The sequence below is a fragment of the Urocampus carinirostris genome, chromosome 17, assembly GCF_059441175.1.
Source record: "Urocampus carinirostris isolate Australia breed hairy pipefish chromosome 17, RoL_Ucar_1.0, whole genome shotgun sequence".
Classification (NCBI taxonomy): domain Eukaryota; kingdom Metazoa; phylum Chordata; class Actinopteri; order Syngnathiformes; family Syngnathidae; genus Urocampus; species Urocampus carinirostris.
Genome location: NC_142365.1, coordinates 12708223 through 12734927, shown reverse-complemented (window position 1 = coordinate 12734927; position 26705 = coordinate 12708223). Strand labels below are relative to the sequence as shown.

Genomic DNA, 26705 nt, shown 5'->3' with positions numbered 1-26705 from the left:
GTTTGAGAAGAATATTTTATACTGACATCTAGTGGCCAAGTGTTTAAATTACATATATAGAAATGAAACTCAATTGTCGTTCATTTGTGCTGTTTTGGGGAAGTTCTAAGTCGTTTTTGCTAAAGATTTGAACTTGAAAACCTTAACCTACCCCAACCTACATTAAATATAAAAAAAAGATACATTTAAAACTAAAAATTAAGTAAAATTGTCATAATTAAAAACGGAATAATTTAATCAAAAGAAATACCTGACTAATAAAACTGCTAACATTTAAATATTTTGCTTTATTTTTATTATAGTGTCTATTTTTTGAAACATTATTTAAATGCTTTGTATTCTCCATGTTTTATTGGGTATTTTTGTATTCTATCTTTTATCTTATTTTATTTTTAACACAAGGATACTGCCGGAATATTTGAATTTCCCTACAGGGATGAATAAAATATCTATCTATCCATCTGTACAAAAGAAGTCCATAAATAAAATTTAAATACGTTCAAAAAGAAATAATTTACAAATAAAAAAATAGTGATGATGATATGGAAAATCGTGGATCAAAAAGGTGGTACATTCAGGAAAAAAACTGGGGGGGAGGGAGAAAGAAAGAAAAGTTTTTAAGCAAGGAATTTTGCTTAGAATACTTACTATAGTATTCTTTCTGCATGATTACAAGTGACAAGTACTAATATTTGTCACGTTCAAAACTTTCTACCCATATCTAACTCAAGATGTATTAGTTCCTTATCAATAATAAAACATAAAAACATAAAATGACCTTTAAACATTTCTTATAATTATCATGTATCATTGAACACTCATTAAAAACCTCATAAAAGATTGTTTGAACAATGTTTTTATTCTTTGTTCCATTCGACATTCAATATCAAATGCATTTGAATATAAAACCTACACAGTAGGTAAAAATATAAAAGCTTTGTACAATTGCATTCCTTAACCCTAACCCCTAACCCTAGCCCAACTCTAAGGCTGACACTAATCCTAACTCTCTTATATCTCCTTTTTATTACTCCTTACTCTTACACCTAAACCCACCCTAACCCTAATCCTAACACCTAACCCATGTCCCTAACCCTTAACCGTATCATTTTCCATTATCAAACATTTTTGAATAAGTGCCAGGGAGTCACTAGGGAGTGCCATAGAGCAGCATGCGGCTCCGGAGCCACCTGTTGCAGACCCCCTAGTTCTAACCCAAACCCTAGCCTATCCCTTAATTTTACTCTAACCCTCACACTAATCCTAACCACTAACCCTCTTCTATTCCTCACGTCTAACCCCAGTCATAGCCTAACCCTCAATTTAACCCTGATACAAATTCTAACCCTTAGTTCTTACCCCCTAACCCTAGCCTGGCCCTAATCTTAACCTTTATAACTCCCTTTTCTAACCCCAAATATTTTTGTACATGTACATAATATATACATAAATATACATCCCAAGTGTGTTTGATTGGGAACTGTATTTACAGAACTTTTAGTATTTTTTTTTAATTCAGCTGTCAATGGTTCGAGTACTGTGCATCCTGAATCCAGGGTTTTGGTCCATTTGCTTTGGCGTTTACTCGAGATCTTTGCCCTCTGTGAACCCGTCAAGGTCAGCAGATATTGTGTAGCGAAGCCATACTGGCCGGCAGCTCCCCCTGGGTGGGCGAGGACCCGCTGGAGGACGGGTAGAGGTTGGGGTAGTTTGGGGTGAAGACGGACGGCGTGGGCGAGGGCGAAGCGCGGGCAGGCGAGGTGTAAGACGAAGAAGCCGAAGAGGTGGTGGCAGGGGTAGGCGTGGTGCAGACGTTATTGACGGGGCTTCCCTTCCGGTCCCGGTTTCTTTGATGGATTTTGGCGTGCCGTTTGCGCTCGTCGCTCCGGGCGAACTTGCGTCCGCATTCTTGGCAGGCGAAGGGTTTTTCTCCGGTGTGGGTGCGAATGTGCGTGGTCAGGTGGTCGCTTCGGCTGAAACTGCGCATGCAAATGCGGCACTGGAAAGGTTTGTGGCCCGTGTGTACGCGTACGTGGCGGGTGAGCTCGTCGGATCGCGAGAAACGGCGCTCGCAACCGTCCACCGGGCACTTGTAGGGCCGATCTTGGGGGGGTGATTTGCCCTGGGGCTTCCTCTTGGACGGTTTACTCAGGAGGGCAGTGGGGGCGGCGAGGAGCTGGCCGGATCCGAAGGCTTTGATTGTAGAGAGCGGGGTTAGGGGCGGCGGGGAGGGGTTAGCACCTGGTGGTGCGGGGTTACCACCGGGCAGAGAGGGGTTACCACTGGGTGGGGCCAGGTTACCACCCGATTGTGCCAACGGCTTTCGGTTCAGGAGTTCTGCTTCCTGCGACAGGATATAGTCCGGGAGCATGGGTAACCTGGGACCGGGGTAGGAGGGAGGCGGCCCCTGAGGGGAAAATCCCGACGGTAAGGCCCCTGGAGCGACCACCTGGGGTTGCTGGGTGGTAAACGTGGGTGCCACGGAGAAGATGGAGCCTACTTCTGCAGAAACACAGCTAAAACTCGGCGTGGATGAAGACGGAGGTGCGGCCACGCCTACTAAACCCCCCAAGAGGCTGAGGAGGGGCTCCGGCCACAGGCTGCCCCCTGCTGTTGCGGAGGACTCGAAGGTGAAGCGGCCGCTGTACGCCAGGGGGGGCACGCGGGGGGTCAGCGGGGAGAGATTCTGCAGATCGAGCAGTTCTGACAGGATATCTGAAATGTGGAACGGAAAATGGATAAGATTTAAGACTGTTTCTATTGTCATTAACACAAAATGCAATTTTAAATGCAATTCTTTGCAACCTAGATAAACAATATTTATAAAAGAAGCTCAAAACAAGGATATAATAAAATATATATATATAAAATCAAAATGCGAGCAGTGGCTGACAGCAGTTGTAGTTTCTTCTCACAGTGTTTTAGAACAACTAAAGGGACAGTGTTTATTATTTAGCGCCTCTTAGCGGTAAAAAAACAAAATGGATTAAAATAACGTGGAAAAAATAGATAAGCTATTATATAGAACAGGGCTGGCAAACTAATTTTAGTTTGAGGCCCAAATTTTAGAACAACATCCTAACAGGGGTCGGACCAGCATAAAAAGTGTACATAAGCTAGAGGGCTCAGGAGTCTTTTTGGAGGCTCACAATCAAATTATGATTCAGGGATGTAAGATTAAATTAGAAAACAATTGTTAAGGTTTTTCCTTTCAAGATGAGGCTCTTGTTATGTAGAAAGAAAAGGGAAACAGGAAAAGGAAGAAAAAAGAAGAAAATGAAAGAAAACGAAAGAATTAAAAATAAAGAAGAATAGAAAATGCTAAATGAAAAATGAAAAACAAATGAACAAAGGAAAAATGTAATAGAAAAGAAATATGAAAAAGGTCAAAAAGTAAAAGGATAGGGGTAAATAAGAAAAAGGAGGAAAGAAAGAGAATAAGTAATGAAAAAGGATAAAACGTAAAAAAGTAGAAAAAGAGAAAGAGGGAAAAAAAGAAATCAGAAAAAAAACTAATTCCAGATAAGAAAAGCAAAAAGATAGTAAAGGAAAAGAAAAAAGACAGTTAAAAAAAGCATCTATGGGATAGTTAATGATTTTAAATAAATATTTAATGTATTTTTTAAATTATGATTTTTTTTTTTTACCACTAGGAGGCACTGGATAATACACACTGTCCCTTTAAGTGCAGCCCTAACGGAATAAGACTTAATTCATCTTGTTTTCATTCGGATTTATATTTAGATCTTATTTTCTGAAGAGGATTTTAAAAAGGAATATTAGGAAACAGTAAAATAATTTTATCTGAACTTTTTAGTGGAAATCCCGAATTGGCACAAGCCTACCTTAGAACTTAGCTCAGGGGGCTCCAGGTAAGTTTAAGACCCCTGCCTCAAACACATGGTTGTGCATGTAAAAGGGGTTTGTTTTATGGTTTGAAAGTATAAGTATTTCATTGTATGATAAGTGTTAAAAAAAGGGTTCACTGCAAAACTTCCCAAATAGAACGTTGCGTAAGAGGACAAGCGGCACGTTGGCTCTCTCTAGCGATACAACAACGTAATTACAGTTGAGTTAATACAGTATATAATAATAATAATAATAATAATAATTTCCTTGTATTGTCATTCTGTGTAACAATGTACACAGAACGAAATGTCGATTGCACCTGACCCGATGCAGCCGCAGCCAAGAGAGGGCGCCGCCGACCACTTTTTAAGTCTTAGGAATGACTCGGCCGGGGCGCGAACCCGAACCTCCCAGTCTCAAAGCGGGCGCCTTACCATCTAGATGCAGTAATTATACTAAATGGTAATACATGTACAGCCTTCTGCCATTGGAAATCCTTGGCCTCGAAAGCAAAATTAAATATCACTCCATAAATAAAAAAATGTAAAGAATATTATCAAGTTTTGTGGCAGATATGGTCCAGTATTTATTTATTTAAAAAAATTAAAAATTCTTGCAACTTTGTAAAGAAGTGTGAAAAAAAACAAGACATACTTTGCCTTTGTATCAAACATATTCACATAATTTTTCTCGACTCTTATTCTATAAATATGTCGCTTCTAGATGTATTTGTACTACCGTATTTTCATTGCACTATTTTCTTCTGCACTTACAACATCGGCCAGTTCAGCACTAAACAAACTCTACTTTTTTCTCTTGTGCTTCTCTCAGTGTTGAGCACTACGTTGTAAATATTTGACTATTTAGCCCTCATATTCTTTTCAAACTCATTCTAAAGTTTTTTTATTACATGTTAATCCTGGAGTGCCACGTCTAATCTCAAAGCCGTTAGTGGCAATGAAGACTATTCTCGTAGATAAACAAAAATGAATCACCTTTAGTTGTTGAAAATAAATAACTTTGGGAATTAGTTGAATGAAATTGGTTTTTTCACAGATTCTCAATGGCTGGTGATTGGGGTTGGCGACCCAAAATGTCGAAAAAGTCATATTAGACCAAAAAAGTAAAAACTTTATATAAGCACCATAAGAAAGGCAACATATAATGTATATTTTTACTGTTTATATCTAAATTCAAGAATAATTGTGTCATGTTAGTCCTTTAACAGAATCCATATAATTTTCCATTGTCAAACAATTTTGAAAAAGTGCTAGGGAGCCACTAGGGGGTGCCAAAGAACCACTTAACCCTCCAGAGCTGCTGGTTGCTGACCCCCTGGGCTAGTTGTTCGGAATCACTGATATATTCCAGGAAGTTGCCTATAATTTTAATTAGCGTGATGTAAACAAAAATATCATACTGTACTTTTGCGGGGTTTGGAACGGATTAGCGCATTTACATTTAAAATGCGTCTCTACTTAAGAAGTTTTCAGGTTACAAAGCTACTCCCAGAATAAATTCGATCCATAGGTAGAGGAACCACTATGAGTGTGTTTTTAGAGATAGATAGATAGATAGAGAGGAGGCTATGGATAGAAATAGAGGAGAGAGATAGAGAAATAGAGGGATGGAGAAATAGAGAAATAGATATTATACAGCTACAGTCACTTTGTGAGTGGCGCCCGACTCTGGCACCATCTAGTGGATACATTTAATATTGCAACCATCCGGCCCGCGGCCTTGACGCTTGACACGCTTGACGCCACAGCTTTAAATCCTGATTTTTTGCAAATGTTGTCATTTGAAAAATAAGTCTCTCCATACCTCCATAATCCGTCGCTTCCCCGCCCAGCAGTGTTCCACCCTCGGCGGCGTTGTGCAGAAGCAGCTGCAGCTCCTCCAGCTTGGGGAAGCCTTCCAGCGGGGAGACGGAGTTCGGGAAGCCGGCCAGCGGTTCCGAAATCTGCAGAGCCGAGAGGAGAAGCTCCGCTTTGGTGGCTGCCATCTCGGCGGTGTTCGGCCGGTCCGGGTGCCCGCGCACTGTAGCAGGGGAGCGGGCTTGCTTTTTAGGAGGACTCGGAGCTTTGGAAGAAGCCAACGCGCTTCTGGTTGTGGTCCAGGATCCCAAAGAGTATCCCGGTGGATTAATAAGGAGATTATTTTGGTATCTTTCGATTCCTGTTTCCGGTTTTTGTTGACACTTGTTGCGCTCTCTAACTTTAACATGAAATCCGACAGGATTCCTCCAAGCGGTCGGCTTTATATAGACTCTTGTCGTGACGTAGAATACCAAATATGGTCAAGAGGAAGCCCATATTTGGACAGGGGGAGGATTTTCCTGTTGCTTTGCCAGGAGACTTCCGGGTCGGAGCTTTTATTTTAAAAACAACAAAATTACCTTTGTTACTTGATTTCTGCACATTTTATTACCAACTATGGATATATCATCAACAAAATCTCTAATTTTTCTTTTTATCGTATGTTTTGAGGCAAAAATCTAGCGACTAAACGTTTGCAAACCGCCGTAACCGGAAGTGACGTGTACAAGTCAACAACTCGATTTGGCCTACATCTTCTGGAGCGCCCCGTTGTCTACGTCATCACTTCCTCGGGCCATATTTGGGTTTTCCGTCTTTCACAAACCTGAGCCGGGAGGGTGACGTCATCACTGGGGAAAATAGCGCGATGCCTGTCACAGCAATGTTGCTTTAACAGTATAACCAATTGCACAAACAATTTAAAATGCCGGATAATAAGATTAAATAAACATCCCAGGGCGGAAAGAGATGTATAAAATACCAAAATGTTTAGAAATATTATTGGTTTTAATGGTTTGGACTGCAGTCTTTATTATTTATTTCACATAACCTTAAATAATTATTTTTTTTATCGTAGATTGTATGAATATTTATGTATCTGTTTCCCCCTAGCATGTTTTTTTACAACTATACTAACATTATTCTAACATTTAAATAACTACATAGGTCAAAAAAATGATTCCATCTAAAAATAAAAATAAAAAAATATTTATATTAGGTTCCATTTAATTCAAAGTAAATATCCTAATTACATGGACTCGATTTATTTTTATTGCTTTAATGCCTCGTCTATCGAGTTAGACTGCTGGGAAACGTGGCAAATTTTAGGAGCATTTACAAGTACTTTGTCCAAAAATCAAGCACTTTTCAAACCTTTAAAACACAACATTGAAATTCAAGCATTTTTAAGGATTTCAAGCACCTGTACAAGACCTATAGAAAGATAGATATGGAATAGAATAGATCTCGAGCTAGAAATCCGGATGGATCGCCCGCTAGCTAGACTTTCGGATAGATCTCAAGCTAGGCTTTCGAATAAATCTCCAGATAGACATCCGAAAAGATCTCCAGCTGGGCACCCGAGTAGCTCGCCTGGTAGACATCAGAGTAGTTAGCCAGCTAGACATCCGAATAGATCTCCATCTAGACACCCGAATAGATCTCCAGCTAGACACCCGAATAGATCTCCATCTAGACACCCGAATAGATCTCCAGCTAAACATCCAAATAGATCTCCAGCTAGAAATCCGGACGGATCACCTGTTAGACACTCGATTAGCTCGCCAGCTAGACTTTCGAATAGATCTCCAGCTAGACATTCGAATAGATCTCCAGTTAGTCACCCAAATAGATCGCCTGCCTACTGCCCGGAAACAGCTGGGATGGGCTCCAGCACCCCCGCGACCCTACTGAGCATAAGTGGTGCAGAAAACGGATGGATGGATGAAAAACTGTCAAAGAATGGCAATTTCAAAGCGACCGCACACTTTTGAACTGTGGTGTCCTGATCTGGTTACATTATTTGATTCATGTAAAAAGAGTTCGGACTGTCACAAATACGGGTTCAAGATAAGCTTTCTCCCATCAGCCCTTTTTTCTGTGTTGTGTCAATTGTTTGTTGATTTTGAATTCATTGAAAGCTTGCATCTGATAAACAGAGGGGGAAAAAAGTCTTGGTGCATTTTGGCACCATTGGCTTTCTATATGAAACGGAATCACAGCATTAAATGTAAACCATTACTCCTCATCCGTTGCTACTCTATGAGCGAGTCTGGCGTCAGAAATAGAACAAAGCAGCAACAAGCTGGCATGCGGCATCCGCCAGCGCTGCATTTAGAATCTGACACGCACTCACTCACAGGAATGCAACCAGAACATTCGGCTCGGGGAGTATATAAGCAGCGGGTCTCCCCAAGGTCCGACACACCAGACCCTCTAGTGAGGATCAAGAAGCCAGAACCAGCAAAGATGTTGTGCCCCAGCGTCTTCCAGCCGCCCACCGCTTTCAGGCCCTTCCTGGACTCCCATTGGCCCATCCGCAGCCTGTGGCCCGAGACCCGGCCGCTCTTCTACCACATCGAGCAGGAGATGCTGCGCCACATGCAGGAGATGAGGCAGAGCATGGATTACATGGAGAGGCTGCACCACAAGATCTTCGAGGAACTGGAGCACACGCCAGCCTCGGCCTCTTTCGCGCCCATCGCGTTCCACCACATGAAACCCGAAGGAGACGGCTTTGCGCTCAGCCTGGACACGCAGGAGTTCTCGCCCGAAGAGCTGTCGGTCAAGCAGGTGGGCCGCAAACTGAGGGTGAGCGGCAAGACGGAGAAGAAACAGGAAGACGGCAAGGGTTCCTACTCGTACAAATGTCAGGAATTCCGCCAGGAGTTGGACCTGCCCGATGGCGTGGAGCCCGAGACGGTCACCTGCTCGCTGGTGGGAGGGCAGCTGCAGATTCAGGCGCCCAGGCGGGAAAAACCCGCCGGGGACGGGACCGAGAGGGTGGTGCCCATTGATGTGGCCCCAAAGCCGGCCATCCAGGCGGGACCAGAGATGACCGTCGTGATCAGCAAGCCCTCCAGCACAGAAAACTGATGGACAGAACACGCCTACTTCTGACAATCTTTCTATTTCTGACGTTTTCGCTACCACTGAGTCACAATCTATTTGCAACAATGACAGATGATGCCGCACAGTCCAGTTATTTATAAATGAAGACTCATTATCACAACAAAAGAGTTTTCTATTGTTGTCAAATGTTCTAGAACAAGGGTCTCAAACTTAAAGCCCCTAGGATGCTAGTTTGAGGCGTCTGACTTTAACAAAAGTTAAAAGGGACAGTGTGGATTATTTGGCCACTAGATATCACTGTATTCAGCCGTGCCGCCGAAAACGAGTGCTAAAAGGTCAATGGAAGAACACAAAAAACAGAGTCAGAGTGACCTTAAAGCACCTTATTACTTATGAAAAGAAGATAAATAAGAAAATTAAAAAAAAAATAAGAAAAACGTGAAGTCAGACAAAAAGTATCACTCAGAAAATGAAAATTTAAAAAAAAAAGAGAAAAATAAAAATACAAGAAAAAAAGAGTGAGAATGGCATAGTTTTTGGCTTTTTTCTCCTTAATTCTTTTTGTTTTGTCATTTTCCTTTTTTGCTCTTTTTCAGTTTTTCTTTCTTGGCTCTTTTTCCCATTTCTTCTGCAGTTTTGTATTCCTTTTTTAAAAAAAAAATCTCCCCTATTTTTTGTTATTCTATGTAAAAATCTTGGTAAAATTTAAAATAAAAAGGTTACTCTTTGCTCTTTGTATTCAGTTTGTAGTCTTCCTTGGACTCATTTTCTGTTGCAATACACATTACAGTGACATCTAGCGGACACATATAAAACACTGTCCCTTAAAAAAACTGCTGAATGATTTTATCCGCACTGTTTTTGTGGAAAACCTTTTTGGCCCAACCTCACCTGGACCCTAGCTTCAGCGGCCTCCAACTCAATTGAGTTTGAGACCCCAGTTCGGGAAGAAGGATCACCAACTTTTTTTGAAACAGTTACCTTTGTGTTACTGATTAGCGCTAAGGGCTACCAGTTTGATATGCATTTCTTAAATAAAGACTTCTGTTATTATTTTGTTGTTAATACCTGTATGTTATTGCTAGGCTGACATTGTTTGAAGTAGGTTTTACAAAGGTAGTCATCAACTAAAATACCTTCCTTTTACAAGGGCACAGAGTCATTTAGATGAATGAAAATAGGATCGTTCTAAAAAATAATTTATCATGCATTTTAAGATACTGATTGTGTCATTGATATCTCATGGCAGTTAGAAATCTAATTTCCAAGAAAAACACAAGGACCCATTCCTGGTAAGCCATTTTCAGCACCGGTCCTTGATCTGTTCAGCTGTTCTTAGAGGACCACGCAAAATCAACAAAGTACCTTGCTTGTTTGCTCCTCAGCTGTGTTTACAAGTTGTGGTCATACTATGTGGCTTGCGAAAATAATGGACTTAACTATACATGGATGGATACAACTGTGGCATTTTTGCTGTGGAGGCAGAGAAGCAAACACAAATGTCCCAGGGAAATTAACAAAGCCTATGAGTCTATCGTTTGCTGCATCAAACTATCAAAAAGGTAATGCACATAACTAAATGGATTGTGTTATGAGATAGACACCTGAATAAATCGCCAGCTAGACACGCGGACAGATCGCCAGCTAAACACCCGGACAGATCGCCAGCTAGACACCCGAACAGATCTCCTGCTAGACATCCGAATAGATCTCCAGCTAGAAATCCGAATAGCTCGCCAGCTAGACTTTCAAATACATCTCCAGCTAGACACCCGGATAGATCTCCAGTTAGAGATCCGGATAGAACGCCAGCTAGAAACCTGGATAGCTCGGCACCTAGACATCCGAACAGATCTCCAGCTGGACATCCGAATGGATCTCCAGCCATAAATCCGAATGGATCGCCCACTAGACACCAAAGGTGCTCGACAGCTAGACTTTTGACTAGATCTCCAGCTAGACTTTCGAATAGATCTCCAGCTAGACTTTCGAATAGATCTCCAGCACGACACACAAATAGATCTCCAGCTAGACACCCGATTAGCTCGCCAGCTAGACTTTCGAATACATCTACAGCTAGACAACCGGATAGATCTCCAGCTAGACACCCGGATAGATCGGCAGCTAGACACCCGGATAGATCGGCAGCTAGAAATTTGAACAGATCTTCAGCTAGACATCTGAATAGATCTCCAGCTAGAAATCCGAATGGATCGCCCGCTAGACACCAGAGTTGCTCGACAACTAGACTTTTGGATAGTTCTCCAGCTAGACATTTGAATAGATGTCCAGCTACACATCCGAATAGATTTGCAGCTAGACATTTAAAAAGCTAACTATTTAGATATACAGAGATAGATGTATGGTTCCTACTTTGCGGAAATTCACTCAATGTAGGTGGTTACAGAAGGGATTCCCTACTGTAATGGTGGGAATATATTATTTGTAATTGCGTACTGACGATAACAACACAATATACAAGTTGGTTGTAAAATAATTCTCAATAATTTATTCACAAACTGCTTTTCAAATTGCCATGTTGTCATTTTGGTCTTTAACACATACAATAATAATAGTAATAATAATATTAAAAGACGAGTTTCTCTTAAGTTGTTTGTAATCGCTCATTGTCCATCGTGATCGAGAGTCCCATTTTGGCCGACCTAAAAAAAAAAAATCTCAAAAGGAACTGGGAAACTTCAAACTACTGGAAAATGTTTTCCTATTTTTTTCCGTCTCTGTTATCACAGTTTAACTGAAAGTACGTTTTCTTAAAGCGCATGTTGGGAAACAGAAGGGATAATGGCGTCTCGTGTGTGTGTATTATTTTCCTACAGTGTTCAAATTGAACACAAATAACAATTGACTAGGCCTCTCCTATACATATATTTTCAACAATTCATCTTAATGATTGTCCTTAACCTTTATCATTTCATCCACTTTTCTTACTAACATTGTAATTATCACGCACGCAAAATGTGTGGGCAGTAATTTGGACAGAAAAGTATAAATACTGGAGTACACAACAGCATCAGTGATTACTTGCGAGGGGGCGGGGCGAAAGCAGCTCCGGAGTGCACCTGAACACACCAACTTTTAACAAATTTGCTTATCCATTTTTAAATCAATTTTACGGGATTCTTTACCTAAAAAGTGCAGATTCATATAGTAAAAGGTCTGCAACACATTGATTGGAATTGTTATTGTATAAGTCATTTATAACTGAATTAATCAATAATGTATTAATAGTAGGAAAGCCAGTAATCATCAATGCTCGATTGTCTTAAGAATGACAATAAGAGTATCAGAGATAATAGATTTTAAGGTTTGTAGAGGGGATAAAGAATGTGTGCCAGCTGTAAATATTTTTGTGAATCTCTTTATATGAGTAGTTGATTTTTAATGTGTTGCTAGATCTACCACGTAGAGTAGTAAAACAACTTGGTTGTGTCTCCTATCTACCTCTTTACAATGTGTGCAAGTAACCAGAGAGCTTGGTTTGCTAGAAATAATCTAGGTGTTTGTGTACTTCATTAGAATATATTTAGATTTTTTATAGAAGTAGCACAACTTGGTCGAGAGGCGGTACTGCGCTCTGCCAGAATGAGTCAGATTGAGATGTTATTGTACGGGCTTCTGAAGTTTAGCGAGTAAATTCATTTACATTTTTTAATGCTTTTTCCCTTTTTTTGTCACACTCCAATGTGTGTTTGAGTGTGAACACTGAATTTATTAGGATTTTTATTAGGATTTACAGCTAGTTGACTGAGTCGCTTTGTCATGACACAATTACTTTTCTGTTGATTGATACACATAATTTTTTTTCAGTCAAAGCATATATGACCTTAAAGGTGTTGTATGTAACTAAAATATTTTACTTGCTGATGCCATCTTCTCGCTGAAATAATAATTGTAGCTTTTGTTGCACGAGCAAGTATGTGACATTTTTACAAGCACTCAAACGAACTCTGCTTTTTGGGTTTGGGTTCGCATTGTTAGCATAGTCCTTTTCCTACTTTCACCAGTATCACTCTGCCAACGGACATCTATTGTGAGATAGCATGGTAAATTCATAACGGATGGGTGCTTACCCCCAGCTAAAAGAACGGGATGCCTCTCAACTTCAACGATGGTGCTCACATTAAACATTCCATGTCAAATTTAAAATACAAGCTTTATAAATTTACCAGATGAGGTTTTATATCCTTAATAGTTTCTGAGCTGGTCAATGTGAAAATAAACTGACAGACTTTTAGAACCCCCAGTTTATCTATTTTCAATGTTTTTAACATGAAGTGCATAATTAGGTTTCTTACTTCATAGTGGTCTTAAACGTCTTATTATCTGTCTGATTGACGGCACCATATGTTGAGTATTCAGGTGGACAGCGGAGCGCCCCCTTTAGGAAATTCGGCAGCTGCAGAAGGCGAGGAAAAATCTTTATCTGGAAACGGAGCACCAACTTATATTGTGTAAGATTTTCAACAGCAGCTTCTCCCAGCAAGTAGTCATATCATCGCTCTTGATGTCAATCAGGTATCATCTCATTGATTAGTGCCAGTTGGAGGTGGGGACGAGGATATTATGAGTAATCTAAAAAAAAAAAAACAAAGGTCGGCCTTCCATTTACAAAGCCCTCAGTTCTCTTCAATTAAGCTCAAGTCCAGTTCTGTACAATCCCTCTCGAAGACGGCCTGCGGCTGCTGCGAGGCCTCGCGCTGGTCGGCTTCGTCCTCGTCTTCTTCCTCGTCGTCCTCGCGGCACTCCTCGTCGCTTTCGCTCAGCGGGCCGATGCTGGACCTGCCCAGGAGATCGGCCGGCGAGCAGGAACCTCGGAAGTCGCCCATGAACGACTCCATGCCGATGAAGAAGTCGCTGCCGCAGGCCAGCCTGCCGCCACGCTCCAAATACTGCGGGTCCATGCTGCGGGTCTGGTGGAATGCAGGACAAAAATGGTTTCATAGTAGGGCCACAACAATTAGTCGATGTTGTCGACAAAAAATCACCAATCGATATAGTCAACAATGATGTCTATTGTAGACTATTATCACAAGACACTTTTTTCTCATGTTTTTTAAGGTGTCTCACATTATTATAATCTCTGCTGAGTTAGTGGTGCGCAGTAGCATCCCCGTCTCAAGCGGTAACATACAGAAAAAACTGCCTCAACATCAAGTAAGCTTACCAAAACATCTAGAGACAGGGAGAATTTAAGGCCAGATATGACGAATTAAAAGACGACTTGCAAAATTTGCAGAGCAGAACTTGCATATCATGTCAGTATATCGGTGATGCATGAACATTCAAAAAGAAAGCATGTAAGATTCAAGTGACATCATTAACTGCATGCAGTCCTAAAAAGAGTCACCATTGACCCCTTTAAAACCGCTTTTTACATGGAATAACAAAAAATAGGGGAGATTTTTTTTTTTTTAAAAAGGAATACAAAACTGCAGAAGAAATGGGAAAAAGAGCCAAGGTCTACCACCAGTAGACCACCGAGTGTATTTCACAAAATGCACATACTGTATTTGTTGACAGATATTAAAAAAAAATAATTGATAGCATCAATAATCTCTTGGAACATTATAGACCCACCGGTGAAGAAGTGAAGAGACTGTTTACCCTACCAGAATGGATTATGCAAGCCAGTGTTTCTGGCATCATGAGTAAAAGTAGTGTAATAATTGAGATAAGCTCTAATGGCTTTTCATGTGTCATCCATACCACTGGTGGTCGAGTGGTGAAGTGTCGGCGCCCTGACCTCCCAAAATGAAGTTCAAATCCCGTTGCATACAATGTTTTGCACTTTGATCCAATGATTATTATTGATTGATCAATCATTGCTTGAATACTGAAGTATACAGTAAAAAACGTAATTCACACCTAGAAATACTGTATTCTAAAGCTGCACGATAAACCAAAATTAAATTAATATTGCGATGTGATGTAGAGTGATTGTGTAGTCGCAAGACAATGCGTTTTTTTAACGTGTTCGTGTTTTTTTCCCCCTTTGTTATTCAAGTAATGGAGTGGTGGGCTAACCAGAACTGTCGCAGTTCGTGTATTGACGGCTCAGGCTAACCAAAGGCAAGTTTTAACGGCGATAGACAATAAAGGGAAAGCTAATTTTCCAAGCAGCACGCTATGCCACACAACCTCATGTGAGGCTTGTGAGAGGAGACAGCAACCCTTACAATGCTCCCCAGAAGGGGGCACTGTTTTCTCAAGGTTCAATCAGGACTATGATTAAGTACTCGCAAAAAAAAAATGCAGAAAAATGCAGTTTCCTTATTAAATCGAAAACTGTTTTGGAATTGCATTCACGATCTGAAAAAGCGTGCAGCCTTACTGTATGCATTTACACCGTCTGATCCACCGTATTTTGCGGTGCATAAGACACACTTTTAAATTTCTGGCTATTTTGAGGTATTTAGGTGAGTCTTATCGTCCAGGAAAAAGCAGTATGTGAGTGGCGGTGGTGTTTCGGCACTTCCGTACCTGAGTCATCTTGGTGAAATCGAGGACGGGGCGGGCGCAGGGTCGGTCCGGGTCGCGGCGCCGCTTGAGCCCGGGCTTGAGCAGCAGCAGGTCGCAGGGCTGCGAGTGGCACCTCGGTAGCTGCGGAGGTAAACTTCGGCGCAGGGACGACGGCGTGCTGCACGCCGAAGATGGCGAAGCGGGAACGGGGGCCCCTGCCGTAGCCCCGCTGGTTGCGCAACATCCCGCCGGGGGCGGGGGCGCCCGGCTAGAGACAGGAGGCGGGGGCAGGAAAGTGGCGGTCGCGGAGTCCCTGATGAGCACGGGCGAGAGGGAGAAACGGCGCTGGGGGGGCGGGGGTGGGTGGAGTGGCGAGGGGGATGATGAGCAAGAGGACGGCGAGGGGAAAAAACAGCAACAGGCGCCCCCCCCTGCCGCCGCCTCGCTGGGGTCCCAGGGGAAGTTCCAGGGCAAGGGCGAGTCGGGAGAAAGCGCCAAGCTGAAGAAGGTTGGGCTGGAAGACGAGTGCAGAGACGAGTTTAGAGAGGAGCTGGGGGCGCGCAGCGGGCAAGCGCCCCCCGCCGCCGCCACTGCCATGCCAGCCGCGCCTGCTCCTCCGTGGCACTGCTGGCGACTGACAGGAGTCCAAACCCTCGAGGCACTGGGCCGCCACGTGTAGCGGCATCGCGACAGGTCCTCAGGGACCGACAGGGAGCGGCAGTGACGTTTGGGCGGCGGGGGAGGAGGAGGCGGCGGGGCAGGGCCTGGGGGGGCGGCGGGGCCTGGGGAGGCCGCCGCCCCAGGTAGGGTGAGCTCGGACGCCGAGGTGCTGGGTGCCAGAGGCCAGTGCTGCTGCTGCGATCCGTCAAGGGGGCTGCCCCCCTCTTGGAGGTGGACATCGGGCGGCACCAGGGGGACTGGGCCAGGGGGGAAACTAGAGCTCAGTAATCCCCCCTGTAGGCTGGACTTTGAGGGAGGGCAGAGCTGCCAGTAACTGCTCTCTGAGGACAGACAGAGCAATTACGTATGATTCATTGGGACATTGTAACAAGCAAAAAATGCAGAATTGGAGAAATGTCTTCCTTGGGACACTCACCAGGCATCAAGCCATCTGGGGGCCAGCACTCGGCGAGGCTTTTCGGGTCCAGCAGGGACTGAGACACAAACCAAAAATAACCAAACCGTTGTTAAACCAAATGCTGCAACAGGGTTTCCGAAACCAAAGGAAGTACTCAGGATGTAATTCATTCCGCCAAAGACTTGTATTATTAAAAAATGTAATATTATTTTCAATTATGTATCAATGCAATTTCAATCAAAATTAGAGGTAGGCACCGGACCTGGAACCGAACCAAAATTCGGGTCAGGATTGAGTTGTAAATAAATTTGGCGGGCTGTGTTGCACTAAAGGGGGATGGGATCCACTGCTCGGATCCTCCTCAGAGACAAATAAGCTGGATCATTTTTAAAAAGTTAGCAAGAGGGAAACCCTCCTCCTCCTCACAAAAAAGTCCTATCAAGTGAAATGCGAAAATTCGGGTTTGCTTCAGCCTCGGTCCCCCAAATAAAATGAATTTGTCGGGCTGGTTACGAATAGATTTTTTTTAGGCCAGATCTTACTTCTAAACAAAATACCTTTTAGATTTTTCATTATATAAACGATAGCAAATACTATGGTGTGTATTTGTGATATCTATCTCCGTCAGTCAGCCCCTCCCACCGTGCTACTCGTTCGTTGCTGTGTTTGTCCCGCACCGCTTGCACTGTGATTAGAGGGCTGGGTGAAATGTAACATGAGTGTCGCATTTTCCCAAAGTTGAACATTTTTCAACTCTGCGACTAGAAAAAAAGGTTTAGCGCCGAGCATTTTATGCAGAAAACTTGCGCAGTATCTTGACACACTGCTAGCGTTTTCAACAGAGTTTAAAAACGCAGCGTTGCCATCACAAGCAATTAGAAAAATTTGCTCAGAGCAGGAAATCACTTTGGTGGAACAGGCATTCTCTCTCTCTCTTTAAGTTTATACCTAGGTGTGTGATCGACAGGCACACTTTTAGCAACTGTCTCTACCTGGCTTGTTGCTGCATGCTGTCTGCCAAGGAGAAGAGAGGGCCAAAACTATATGCCCATCTCTATCAGAAGCTAAAAATGAGAGAGGCAAATGAGAAGTGTAGCACGGTGTAATAAGCGCCGTATTTTGGTTTTACTTATCCTTCACTCTATCTTTGGCGTGCGGGAATCCTTGTTTCCGTTGCAACGCCCGATGGGTAACTGCACCCGCCAGTGTGAATCACACTGATTTTAATTCAAACGTGCCACCTCAAAGCCCTGGTTCAAGTTCATTCTGAAACGTAGCACCCTGAGTAATACAATAGGTAAATAATAATGGAGTTTATTTTGTAGCCTGGTACCAAACTATCCAAATCCCGGTACTTGTTCACAGCCTTATTGTTGCAGACCACTGCCTCATAGTGCAAAAAAATACCCCAAAACGGGCTAATTAGTTAAACCCCCTTAACCTGCCACTTACCAAATCCGAGTCCCCCGGCGGAGCAGGGTCGCCTTCCAGACTTCCTCACGTTGTCCAGCTGCAAAGCGACCACATCATGGTGGCGAAGGAGGCCGGAGGAGGTGGTAAGAGGGGGTCACACCGACAAGGGGGTCTCGTCACCTCAAGGGGAGGGGAAAATAGCTGCAGACTCCGCCTCTTTGCACCTCCGGGCCAGGTAGCCCCGCCCACCCTCACAAGGACTGCATGGCAGAGTGTTGCTCGCTGTTGGCAGCCTCAGGAACCTGCCTAAATGGAACAGGGGATTGGTTGAGTTGAATGAATGAATGACCCAGCCATTAATTGGCCTTTATTGTCATTATACAAGTATAACAAAATTGGAGGGCTTATTCTTTCTGTGCAGGTAAAACAAAAAGGTAAAAATCTGCAAAAGGATAAAATTGTTAAAAAAACAACAATATATTAATTATGAAATCAAGTGTTCAAAGTTCATTGAATATTTCAAAATGAAGGATTATTTTCTTTCATGATTTTGTTTTCCTTGGCCCCCACCAGTAACGGACGTCATCTGGTCTGTTTTAGATGTGATTTAGTGAAAAGATAGATACCTACAATTAGGTTGTATTAAACCCATCCAACAAGTCAAGTCATGTTTATTTGCATAGCCCTTAATCACAAAGAGTCTCAAAGGGCTGCAGAGACCACAGATTATTGCAAACCACAGAATATTATGACACTAGCCCCTGATCTAAAACCCACATGAAGGCAAGGAAAAACTCAAAAACCTCAACATGAGGAAAATGAAGAAACCCTGAGAAGGGACCGCACATGAAGTAATCCCCCTTCAGGATGACCAGGCTGCAACGGATGTTGCAATAACAAATACACATATCATCAACATAAAATATAGATTATTCATATGCTATAGAGTAGAAGTATGTTTAAGCTTATATTCAAACATTTCCACTGAGGTTGCAGATATAATCTTAGGGGGAAGAGCATTCCATAGCACCGTGGGCCGAATGGAGAACAAACCCAAATATTTAAAAAAATCATCCCAAAAAATACCTCCCAAAAAGTTGTCTGTTGGACTTCTTCAAAATGACTTTTTCTTCAACAACATGAAAACATATTTTAGGACGAAATAGTCTTTCATGTCGATGATTACAGTTTACAACAAGATTAGATAACTTTTAAACATGTCTGACATGTCCAATAATGAAATAACAAAAAAAAAACCTTGACGACTTCGTGTGTTCTTTGATTCAGTTGTCCGCAACTTTTTCTGTACCACGGACCAGTTTATTATTTGACTATATTCTTGCAGCCCGGCCCAATAATATAATTTGTACTAACAATAATAATAAAAATCCCAAGTCCACTGTGTAATTACTAGATCCCTAGAGCTCTAGATGCCATAGAAAAATACATTAGATTTTATACCATCATCACACCATTTTTACTCATGGTACCACATTGTATAAGGCTGTTTTGGCTGAGTCTCTCCCATAATGCTTTTTTGGAGCGTCGTACAACGTGGTCCCGTGAATAATATAGTATGATGATGACATTGAGTCCTATGTGTGAGCTACAATCCTTGTGGTTAAAATTTGGCACTTTCAACGCCGCGGTCTGGGTTTAATTCCCGTTGCTTCCAATGCTGAGCAAATGTGGTAAAGAGTACTTGTCAACTGTTAAATAATTTCTCGGTAAAGTCACGCTACAATACGCACCCAAACTTTGTTTTTTGGGAGGGTGAAAGAAAATAAATGTATACACAAATAGGAAACAAGGCATTTTTCTTTCTTTCTGTGGAGCCTGGTGATAAACGGTCCACGGCCTCTGTACCAATCCGCGGCCCGGTGATTGCTGACCACTGCTTTAATTGATGATGTAATGAGCCTGTAGTTTAAGAAACAACGTATACGAAAACAGGGACCAGTAGGATTCAACGCCCCAAATTAAGTGCACGAAACAGGTTAAATGGTCCTGAAAATATGTTAAAAATCCGCAAAAATAGATCAAATTTAGTTGAAAAATATATATAGAAAATGTTTCAAGACAACTTTTCTGCAGCTCAAATTAAAAAAGGTAAACACAAGAACGACTAATTTCAAACTCAAATTGGTCCTGGTTGTAAGGGCGGAACACAACCCAATGCGAGAGGTCTATTTGGATATTTTGCACTAAATCACGTCAAAAACTGACCTGACCAGATATAGACCCAAACGGTTACGAAGGTCTGAACGAGACATTGTAAATGATGCCATGGTTCCAACTAAAAGATGTCTTATAATGTATTTTTCAAGATCTCAACAATATAAACACAACAACTACTATTTTCTTAACTCAACTTTCTCAGAGTTGGATGAGATATACACAATGCGATATCAGATGTCTATTTTGGGACTAAATCATGTCTAAAATAACCCAGAAGAGGTCTGGTGCTGGTGGGCCTTTGGGGGGCTAAATTTAGACAAGGTAAACATATCAACAACTTTTCTTGGTCCAAGGTTGATAGGCTGACCACAACCCAATATGAGAGGTCTATTTTAGGGTTCAATCACGACTTAAACATACCAAAAGCTGTATCCTGTTCATTTGGACAAGGTAAACACTGGGGCTGCAACGAATAGTCAACAGTGTCGAGAAAAAGCAATAAAAGAAATGGCCGACAATGAATTCTATGCTTGTCTATTGTCGTCAGACACGTTTTGTGAGTGAGGCATCGCTACCAGAATATAATCTCTGCTGAGAATCGCACATGCACAATAGCGTCTCTGTCTTGAGCGGTAACGTAAACAAAGAAATGGAGGAGTCAACATCAAGTACGTGTACCAAAATTTCTTTAGTTTGGGAGCAATTTTAGCCTGGATATGGCCAATAAAAGGACCACTGTAGAAGCATAGTTTGCACAATAGATCTTGCATATCATGGCAGTACACCGGTGATGCACTAACATTCAATGAGAAAGGACTCTGGACAATTGAATGAACGGAGTCTGACCCGCCTCAACAAGATTCAAACCAATATGGTTGAGATGACATGCATTTTACATTCTGTATGTGTATATTTCGCTATAAAAGAGATTGAGCATTATGCAAGACAAGCGTATTTGCAAGCATTTCAAAGAAAAGTCACCATGTACCCCTTTAAGACCATTGGATTCCAAACTATTGAGAATCATTTTCTTTTTGTTACTTTGCAGTTGATCACTGAATGTATTTCACATAATGCAGATAACTTTTGTTTTATTTACCGCTAATAAACCTGTTATTGATTCACAGGGATAAAAATAATGTGGTTGTAATTTATCATTTTCATTACTATTATCTATTTTCCTGTCCCTAAAAAAATGGACTAAGTTGTATTTATATATTTTTTAATAGCACCCATTTTTCTTGTTTTTATATGGTTTAATTCACATAATTAAATCAACTTCATGCCAAATTAGAAAAAAAAACTAATAATTATTGGAGTATTTAAATAATCATTTCTATAGTCTGTGACTAGTTGGCTATTTAAATACAGTAACTGTTAAACACCCCGTCGAACACAACCAAATATTACACATCTGAAATAGACTATAGAAGGTTTCAACACCTCAATGCCATACCTGTCAACCTCCACGGCTCAATGCCCGGACAAATTGTCGTATTTTCCCTTACAAAATAATCTTACACCATTTTTTTCCCCGGAACGATGCATGATGGGAAATCCCCAGGCGGCACAATAGCATCAAACCGCTCGCTTCGTTTGCAACGAAAAAAACGATACCGGGATAGAGGCTACCACGGCGAACTCGTTTGACTTGATTGATGTGCCGTTTCATAATAGGCGGTGTATACCGGATGGTACCCGTAATTGAAAAATTTGCGTTTTTCCGTAGGGATTTTCTTGTACGTCGTACACATCTTAAAATGCATAATAAACGTACAGGAAGACAGGTATGCAATGCTTGTGACTATTATTTTGGGTTCGGTGTCAGGTTGGGAAGAGCAAAGTGGAATGAATGTTTTGGTGGATGTGGGTGTGTTCTAGACTCTAGCCGCCTCCCACCAGGGGGATATGGCATTTGTAAATTAATAGATGATAGAATTTGGTCCTCATTCGATAAGCAGTGCAGATGATGGATATAATGGCTAGATGGGAATAACACCACACAATATGAGACTTCTATTTTAAGACGAAATCACGTCAATAAAGCGATCTAAACGTATTGGAGTAAATCTGACCTAATAAAGACTTTCTATTTTAACACAAATAAACCGACTTCCATTGCAACTTATCGAGGTTCGAACCCTTAGTGCCTTAATGAGCTTTAGTTTCATTGAGGATAGCAACGGAACCGAGCCCACCCCGTTAAGGCCGCCACCGCTAGCTCAATGCTAACCCTCGCCATTGTTTTTCAACAGGAGGATGCGCAAGAGGAGCGTCAACGTTTTGGGGAGTCATTTTTGACGTTTTGCAATAAATACAAAAATTCAAACGGCGTGTTTTAATTAAGAATATGATAATAGTGCTGTTCAATACGTAACACGACGTTGTCGGTTTTCACACGTTTATATGTATGTATAGCCTATAGGGAGAAATATACACACCTGGACCTGTTATAAATAACATGTCTCGTTGCAGCTTTAAAGGTCGTAAAAATTCCCCTCACGAGGAAAAAATAAAAAGATAAAATAAACGTGGTTCTATTTCTTCCCGGCCCGGTTCGGTTGCACTGCGGGGGCTAGCAAGACAACCGAACCGGCTAAGCTCGTAGCGGTGAGTCATTCGCGAACGTAACGGGTCTTTAGAACGGCTCTTTGACGTGAACGACGGGAGCCGGTTCCCGTCGAGACACTTTTTTCCTGGGCACCCTTTTTCCTACTTAAGGTGAACGTCCAAAAAAAATGCAAAAATGACCAAAAACTAACAAAAACTGACCAGGTAACGACAAGAATAATGATCTGTTGTCTGTGCAGCCCTTTGAGACTCTTTGTGATTAAGGGCTATACAAATAAACATGACTTGTCCTGAAAAACGATCAAAACACAAACGAAAATGGACCAAAAACCAAAGAATATACAGGAGACAGCATAAATACGAAGAGAATACCCCAGAAGACTTCCAAAAAACGCACCAAAACGACCAAAATACAAAGTAAGAATGAACATACATTCCCCAAGAAAAAAAACAAAATCTGACAAGAGACGAAAAACAAAACAAAAAATGTCCAAAACACGAACCAAAATTGAAGAAAAAAACAAACAAAAAATTGGCCAGGAAATAACCAAATTGACAAGAAATGACCAAAAACAGACATAAAAACAAATTACGAACCAAAAATGTACAAAAAAAAAATCAACGAAAAATTTGAACTACAACTAACCAAAATGTCCACCAAAAAAACAAACTATTTTGACCATACAACAAAAAAATGACAACAAAATTACCAAAAACAGACTCAAAAAACAACAAACACCCCCCCCCCCCCAAAAAAAAGAAAAACGGAACAGAAAGTGAACAAAAAATAACCAGGAAACAACCGAAATTTGACAAAAAACAACCCAAAAAACAACCGAAAATTGTCCAAAATACAAACAAAAGCTGACCAAAAAAAAAACAAAAATTGACCAGGAAGCGCCCAAAATACGCCATGAAACTACCAGAAATCGGCCAGGAAATCACGACAAACGACCAAAAAACAACAACAAAAATGACCAAAAAACAAACAAAAAATTGAAACGAACATTTACCAGAAAACAACCAAAATATCAAAGAAAATGACAAAAAAACAGAGAAACATTGTCTAAAAATGAAAAAATTACACCAAACACCAACAAAAATTGGCCAAGACACAACCAAAATACATCAAGAAACAACAAAAAAGTAGCAAAAATAAATGAAACGCGACCTGAATACCAAGAAAAACGAACAAAAAATGACCAGGTATCAACCACAATATGGCAAGGAACGACGAAAAGCTCGTAATAATGTGTAGGGTACAGACATAATGGCTATTTGAAGTGAAGGACTTTACATTTAATCCATCTCTCCACAGACATAAACAAACTATGAAGAACTATGAGTACAAATATGCTTGCCTAAACTGTCATAATGCTTTGAAATAAATAAAAATTTAGAAATACAAAATGAGAGCTTTAGAAGTAAACAGGCAATAACACCAGATCAAATTAAAAGGCTTTGTTTACTGAAGCTTAGAAAATACTGCACAATATTGTCTTTAACATGAAAACAGACTGGACGCCAGCTCTTTTACACCTTTACTGCCCTCTGGCGGCGGGGAGGGGCATTAGATTGGGATTTTTTAACAAAATAATAACTTCGATAGAAATGAGCTACGGACTTGCTTTTTTCACATACACTAATATGGTGCTGTATAACAGTTTACTGTTTGCAGTTTTGCTACTTTGCAGATTTTCGTTGTGCATTTTGTTCTGCATTCAGAAGGGGTAAAGAGGTGCCCGGCCCCTATCTACCTGTGTCTGCCTGTGCGCCAATGACATTGCAGTCTGAGGTGTGCACATAGGTAAACCAGCTTATTGAACCTAACCTACATTAGGTATGCACAACTCTTTTTCATTTTCAAGGTTCTCTGAAAGCCCTCATGTCAACAAAACGCTACAAAAGAGGAAGATGCTTTCTATCGCCAACAAACCCATTAAACTTGCTCTGAAGCCTCATGTTGGTCTGTGGCGCTCCCTATTGGCTCCCTGGTGCTTTTTAAAAAATGTTTGATAAAAGAAAACCAGATGGTTTCTGTAAGAAAAAAACTGGATACATTCTTAAGGTTTTCCAATGAATATCGAAGTATAGCGGTTAGCACATTCGCCTAACACACAAAAGGTCCCCGGTGTGAGACCTGCTGGAATAAATTGTTGGCCTAAAGAGAGATGGGCACCACCAGTTTGTACTTGTCCGGGACACACCACAGGAAATGGTGCCCCCTTAATCCGTTTTTGGGGTCCAATATTGCTTTTCTCGGTTGCCGACCAGGAGGTAATTGCAGTTTTCCTTTAAATTTACATGATGGCGACAGAGTATCATGTAAAGTGGATTGTGACTTTAATCAATGCAGTTGTGCAATAAATCGGCTAGATTATTTTTTAATTTTGACTACCACTGAGGTTTTTGGAACGCAACCCCTGCGAAAAACGAGGGATTATTGTATTTATTAAAAATAAAATAACTTTTGGACACTTTTTTGATAAACTCAGAAATTTACTGTAGGCAGGATAACATCTTCCAATGTGCTAGCTCCGTGGGCCATATGGTTGACATATCGGGTTTAAATGATTAAAAAATCCACTCTTAGGTGAAAAAAAGGCTACTATAATACACTATTATAATAACTGTCTATTTATAATTCCTTAATTCATTTTGAATTGTCTTTCTAGTCATTGATGTCAATGTTGTGAAACACTGTATGCAACAAGATGAGAAATGGCACCCCAGGGTAAACATGTAATAAAGACTTTAAAGAGGAACAAACGATAAAATGATGTTAGTTTGAATAGGCAAAAATATTTACAATGCAGTGCTTGGAGACTGACCTTTAATATAATTAATAGAGCAATGAGAAATAGTAGTGCATCATAAGAATAGCGCAATGAAAAGAAGTGTGATAAGCTTTAGGGAGCAACAAAAATATGTCGTAAGGTATATAGTTTCAGTTTTGTGCAATAATTAGCAGGAATTTAAAAAAAAGGAATAAAAATAAGTCCCATGTTATGTTTTCACAGTTTTGTGGGCTTGTTTAGGTTGGTGGTGGCCATAGGGAAGCAATCTCTTAAGCCTATACAGTCGTATAATACATGTTTAAAAATGATTCATTGTTTCATTATGTGCGTAATGTTACATCATAATTGGTACTATATCATTTAGAAAACAAACAAATCTGAAAAACATTTGGGAGCCTAAAGAACCAGCTCTCTTTAGTGAGCCGAGCCGAATGAGCCTGTCCTGGATAGCAGGGCCAGAATTCACATCACCATAAGCTCGGCTAGCCTATGCTAAGCTATCTGTAAATAACCAACGGATGGGTGGAGGGCACACGCAGGGATTTAAGTCAAAATGTATTATTAATATATAGTAGAGTATTTATATTAGGGTTTAAAATTCTCCGTGGGAAGGAGAAACACGAAAGGAGGCTGCAAGGATGGATATGTGCCCGGGCTTGTTAGCTCCCCCCACCCTTCCATCACCACCATCACCTCCACCCTCCTCTCACCCCGGACGGAACCGCAAAACAAGCGGGCAGTTGCACACTCCATGACGGCTTACCTCCACGGACAATCCTCGCCGCCTCCGGGTGGCTTCCCCCGCGGTCACTCAGTCTATTGACCCGGCGTGGAGGAGCCTGACGTACCGCTACAAGCCGCCGTCGCGGAGCTCAGCATCCCAAAAAAATAAAAGCAGACTCGCCCCCTCCCGGAATGAATTGTCGTGCGTGCACGCGTGGCGGCCACGCGGTTGTGGCCCCCTCCCTGGAGAAAGAATCGCAGATCGGTGTGGTTCGATTATTTAAAATAGAACGTTGAGATTTCGGACGTGCACACGAGCAAGGCATTCATAAATAACATTTACGGTGGCGGTCAGGAGGGGAGGGGGGGAATGGGGGCGGGTTTAACACACCCCACCTCCCCAATTTCTCAAACACACACCCACTACCCTCAGTAGCTTTACTTTAGCCTTGTATTTTAGCCCATTTTTGTAAAAAAAAAAGTTTTTTACGTTTTTTTTTATCAGAGGAAAGAAGACAAATGGAAAAAATGATACTGGAAAAACAATCGAGACTAGACATGGTTAAAAAGGAGGAATAGAAAAAGTAATATTTTAGAAGACAAAAAAAAGGGATGGGTTTTAGCTCACCTTTAAGATAATAAAATGAATTTACCAGACAGAGCAGCACGGCGGAGCAGTGGTTAGCGCGTGTGCGGCACAGTTCTGAGGTCATAAGATCGAACCTC

General features: G+C 41.5%; 3 protein-coding genes across 5 annotated transcripts; 1 reads left to right on the top strand and 2 right to left on the bottom strand.

Moving 5' to 3' along the window:
- Window positions 1–840: 840 nt before the first annotated feature.
- Window positions 841–6068, bottom strand: LOC148349262 (early growth response protein 1-like). The gene is made up of 2 exons (XM_088321376.1): window positions 5674–6068; window positions 841–2715 (listed from the first exon to the last, which is right to left on the bottom strand). The coding sequence occupies exons 1-2, from the start codon at window positions 5852–5854 to the stop codon at window positions 1619–1621; spliced, it is 1278 nt and encodes a 425-aa protein (XP_088177502.1). The 5' UTR covers window positions 5855–6068; the 3' UTR covers window positions 841–1618.
- Window positions 6069–8055: 1987 nt separating this feature from the next.
- On the top strand, window positions 8056–9690 carry hspb9l (heat shock protein, alpha-crystallin-related, b9-like). The gene has a single exon (XM_088321025.1). The coding sequence runs from the start codon at window positions 8136–8138 to the stop codon at window positions 8760–8762; it is 627 nt and encodes a 208-aa protein (XP_088177151.1). The 5' UTR covers window positions 8056–8135; the 3' UTR covers window positions 8763–9690.
- A 1530-nt stretch (window positions 9691–11220) lies between these two features.
- fam53c (family with sequence similarity 53 member C) lies at window positions 11221–26302 on the bottom strand. 3 transcript variants are annotated; one of them, XM_088321528.1, is made up of 5 exons: window positions 26020–26302; window positions 17749–18015; window positions 16315–16372; window positions 15240–16219; window positions 11221–13669 (listed from the first exon to the last, which is right to left on the bottom strand). In XM_088321528.1, the coding sequence occupies exons 3-5, from the start codon at window positions 16319–16321 to the stop codon at window positions 13376–13378; spliced, it is 1281 nt and encodes a 426-aa protein (XP_088177654.1). In that variant the 5' UTR covers window positions 16322–16372; window positions 17749–18015; window positions 26020–26302; the 3' UTR covers window positions 11221–13375. The 3 variants fall into 3 exon arrangements, with proteins under 3 accessions (XP_088177654.1, XP_088177655.1, XP_088177656.1); XM_088321529.1 differs by lacking the exon at window positions 26020–26302 and adding an exon at window positions 22329–22480; XM_088321530.1 differs by lacking the exon at window positions 26020–26302 and adding an exon at window positions 22329–22480 and having other exon boundaries at window positions 17749–18011.
- Window positions 26303–26705: the final 403 nt, after the last annotated feature.

Excerpts from the sequence above, each read along its gene's own strand:
- fam53c (XM_088321528.1), bottom strand. Across the intron at positions 13,670-15,239 it reads ATTTCACCAAGATGACTCAG|ACCCGCAGCATGGACCCGCA; the intron begins GTACGGAAGTGC and ends GCATTCCACCAG.
- hspb9l (XM_088321025.1), top strand. The coding sequence starts at position 8,136 with ATGTTGTGCCCCAGCGTCTTCCAGCCGCCCACCGCTTTCAGGCCCTTC.
- LOC148349262 (XM_088321376.1), bottom strand. The coding sequence starts at position 5,854 with ATGGCAGCCACCAAAGCGGAGCTTCTCCTCTCGGCTCTGCAGATTTCG. Across the intron at positions 2,716-5,673 it reads GGAAGCGACGGATTATGGAG|ATATCCTGTCAGAACTGCTC; the intron begins GTATGGAGAGAC and ends TCCACATTTCAG.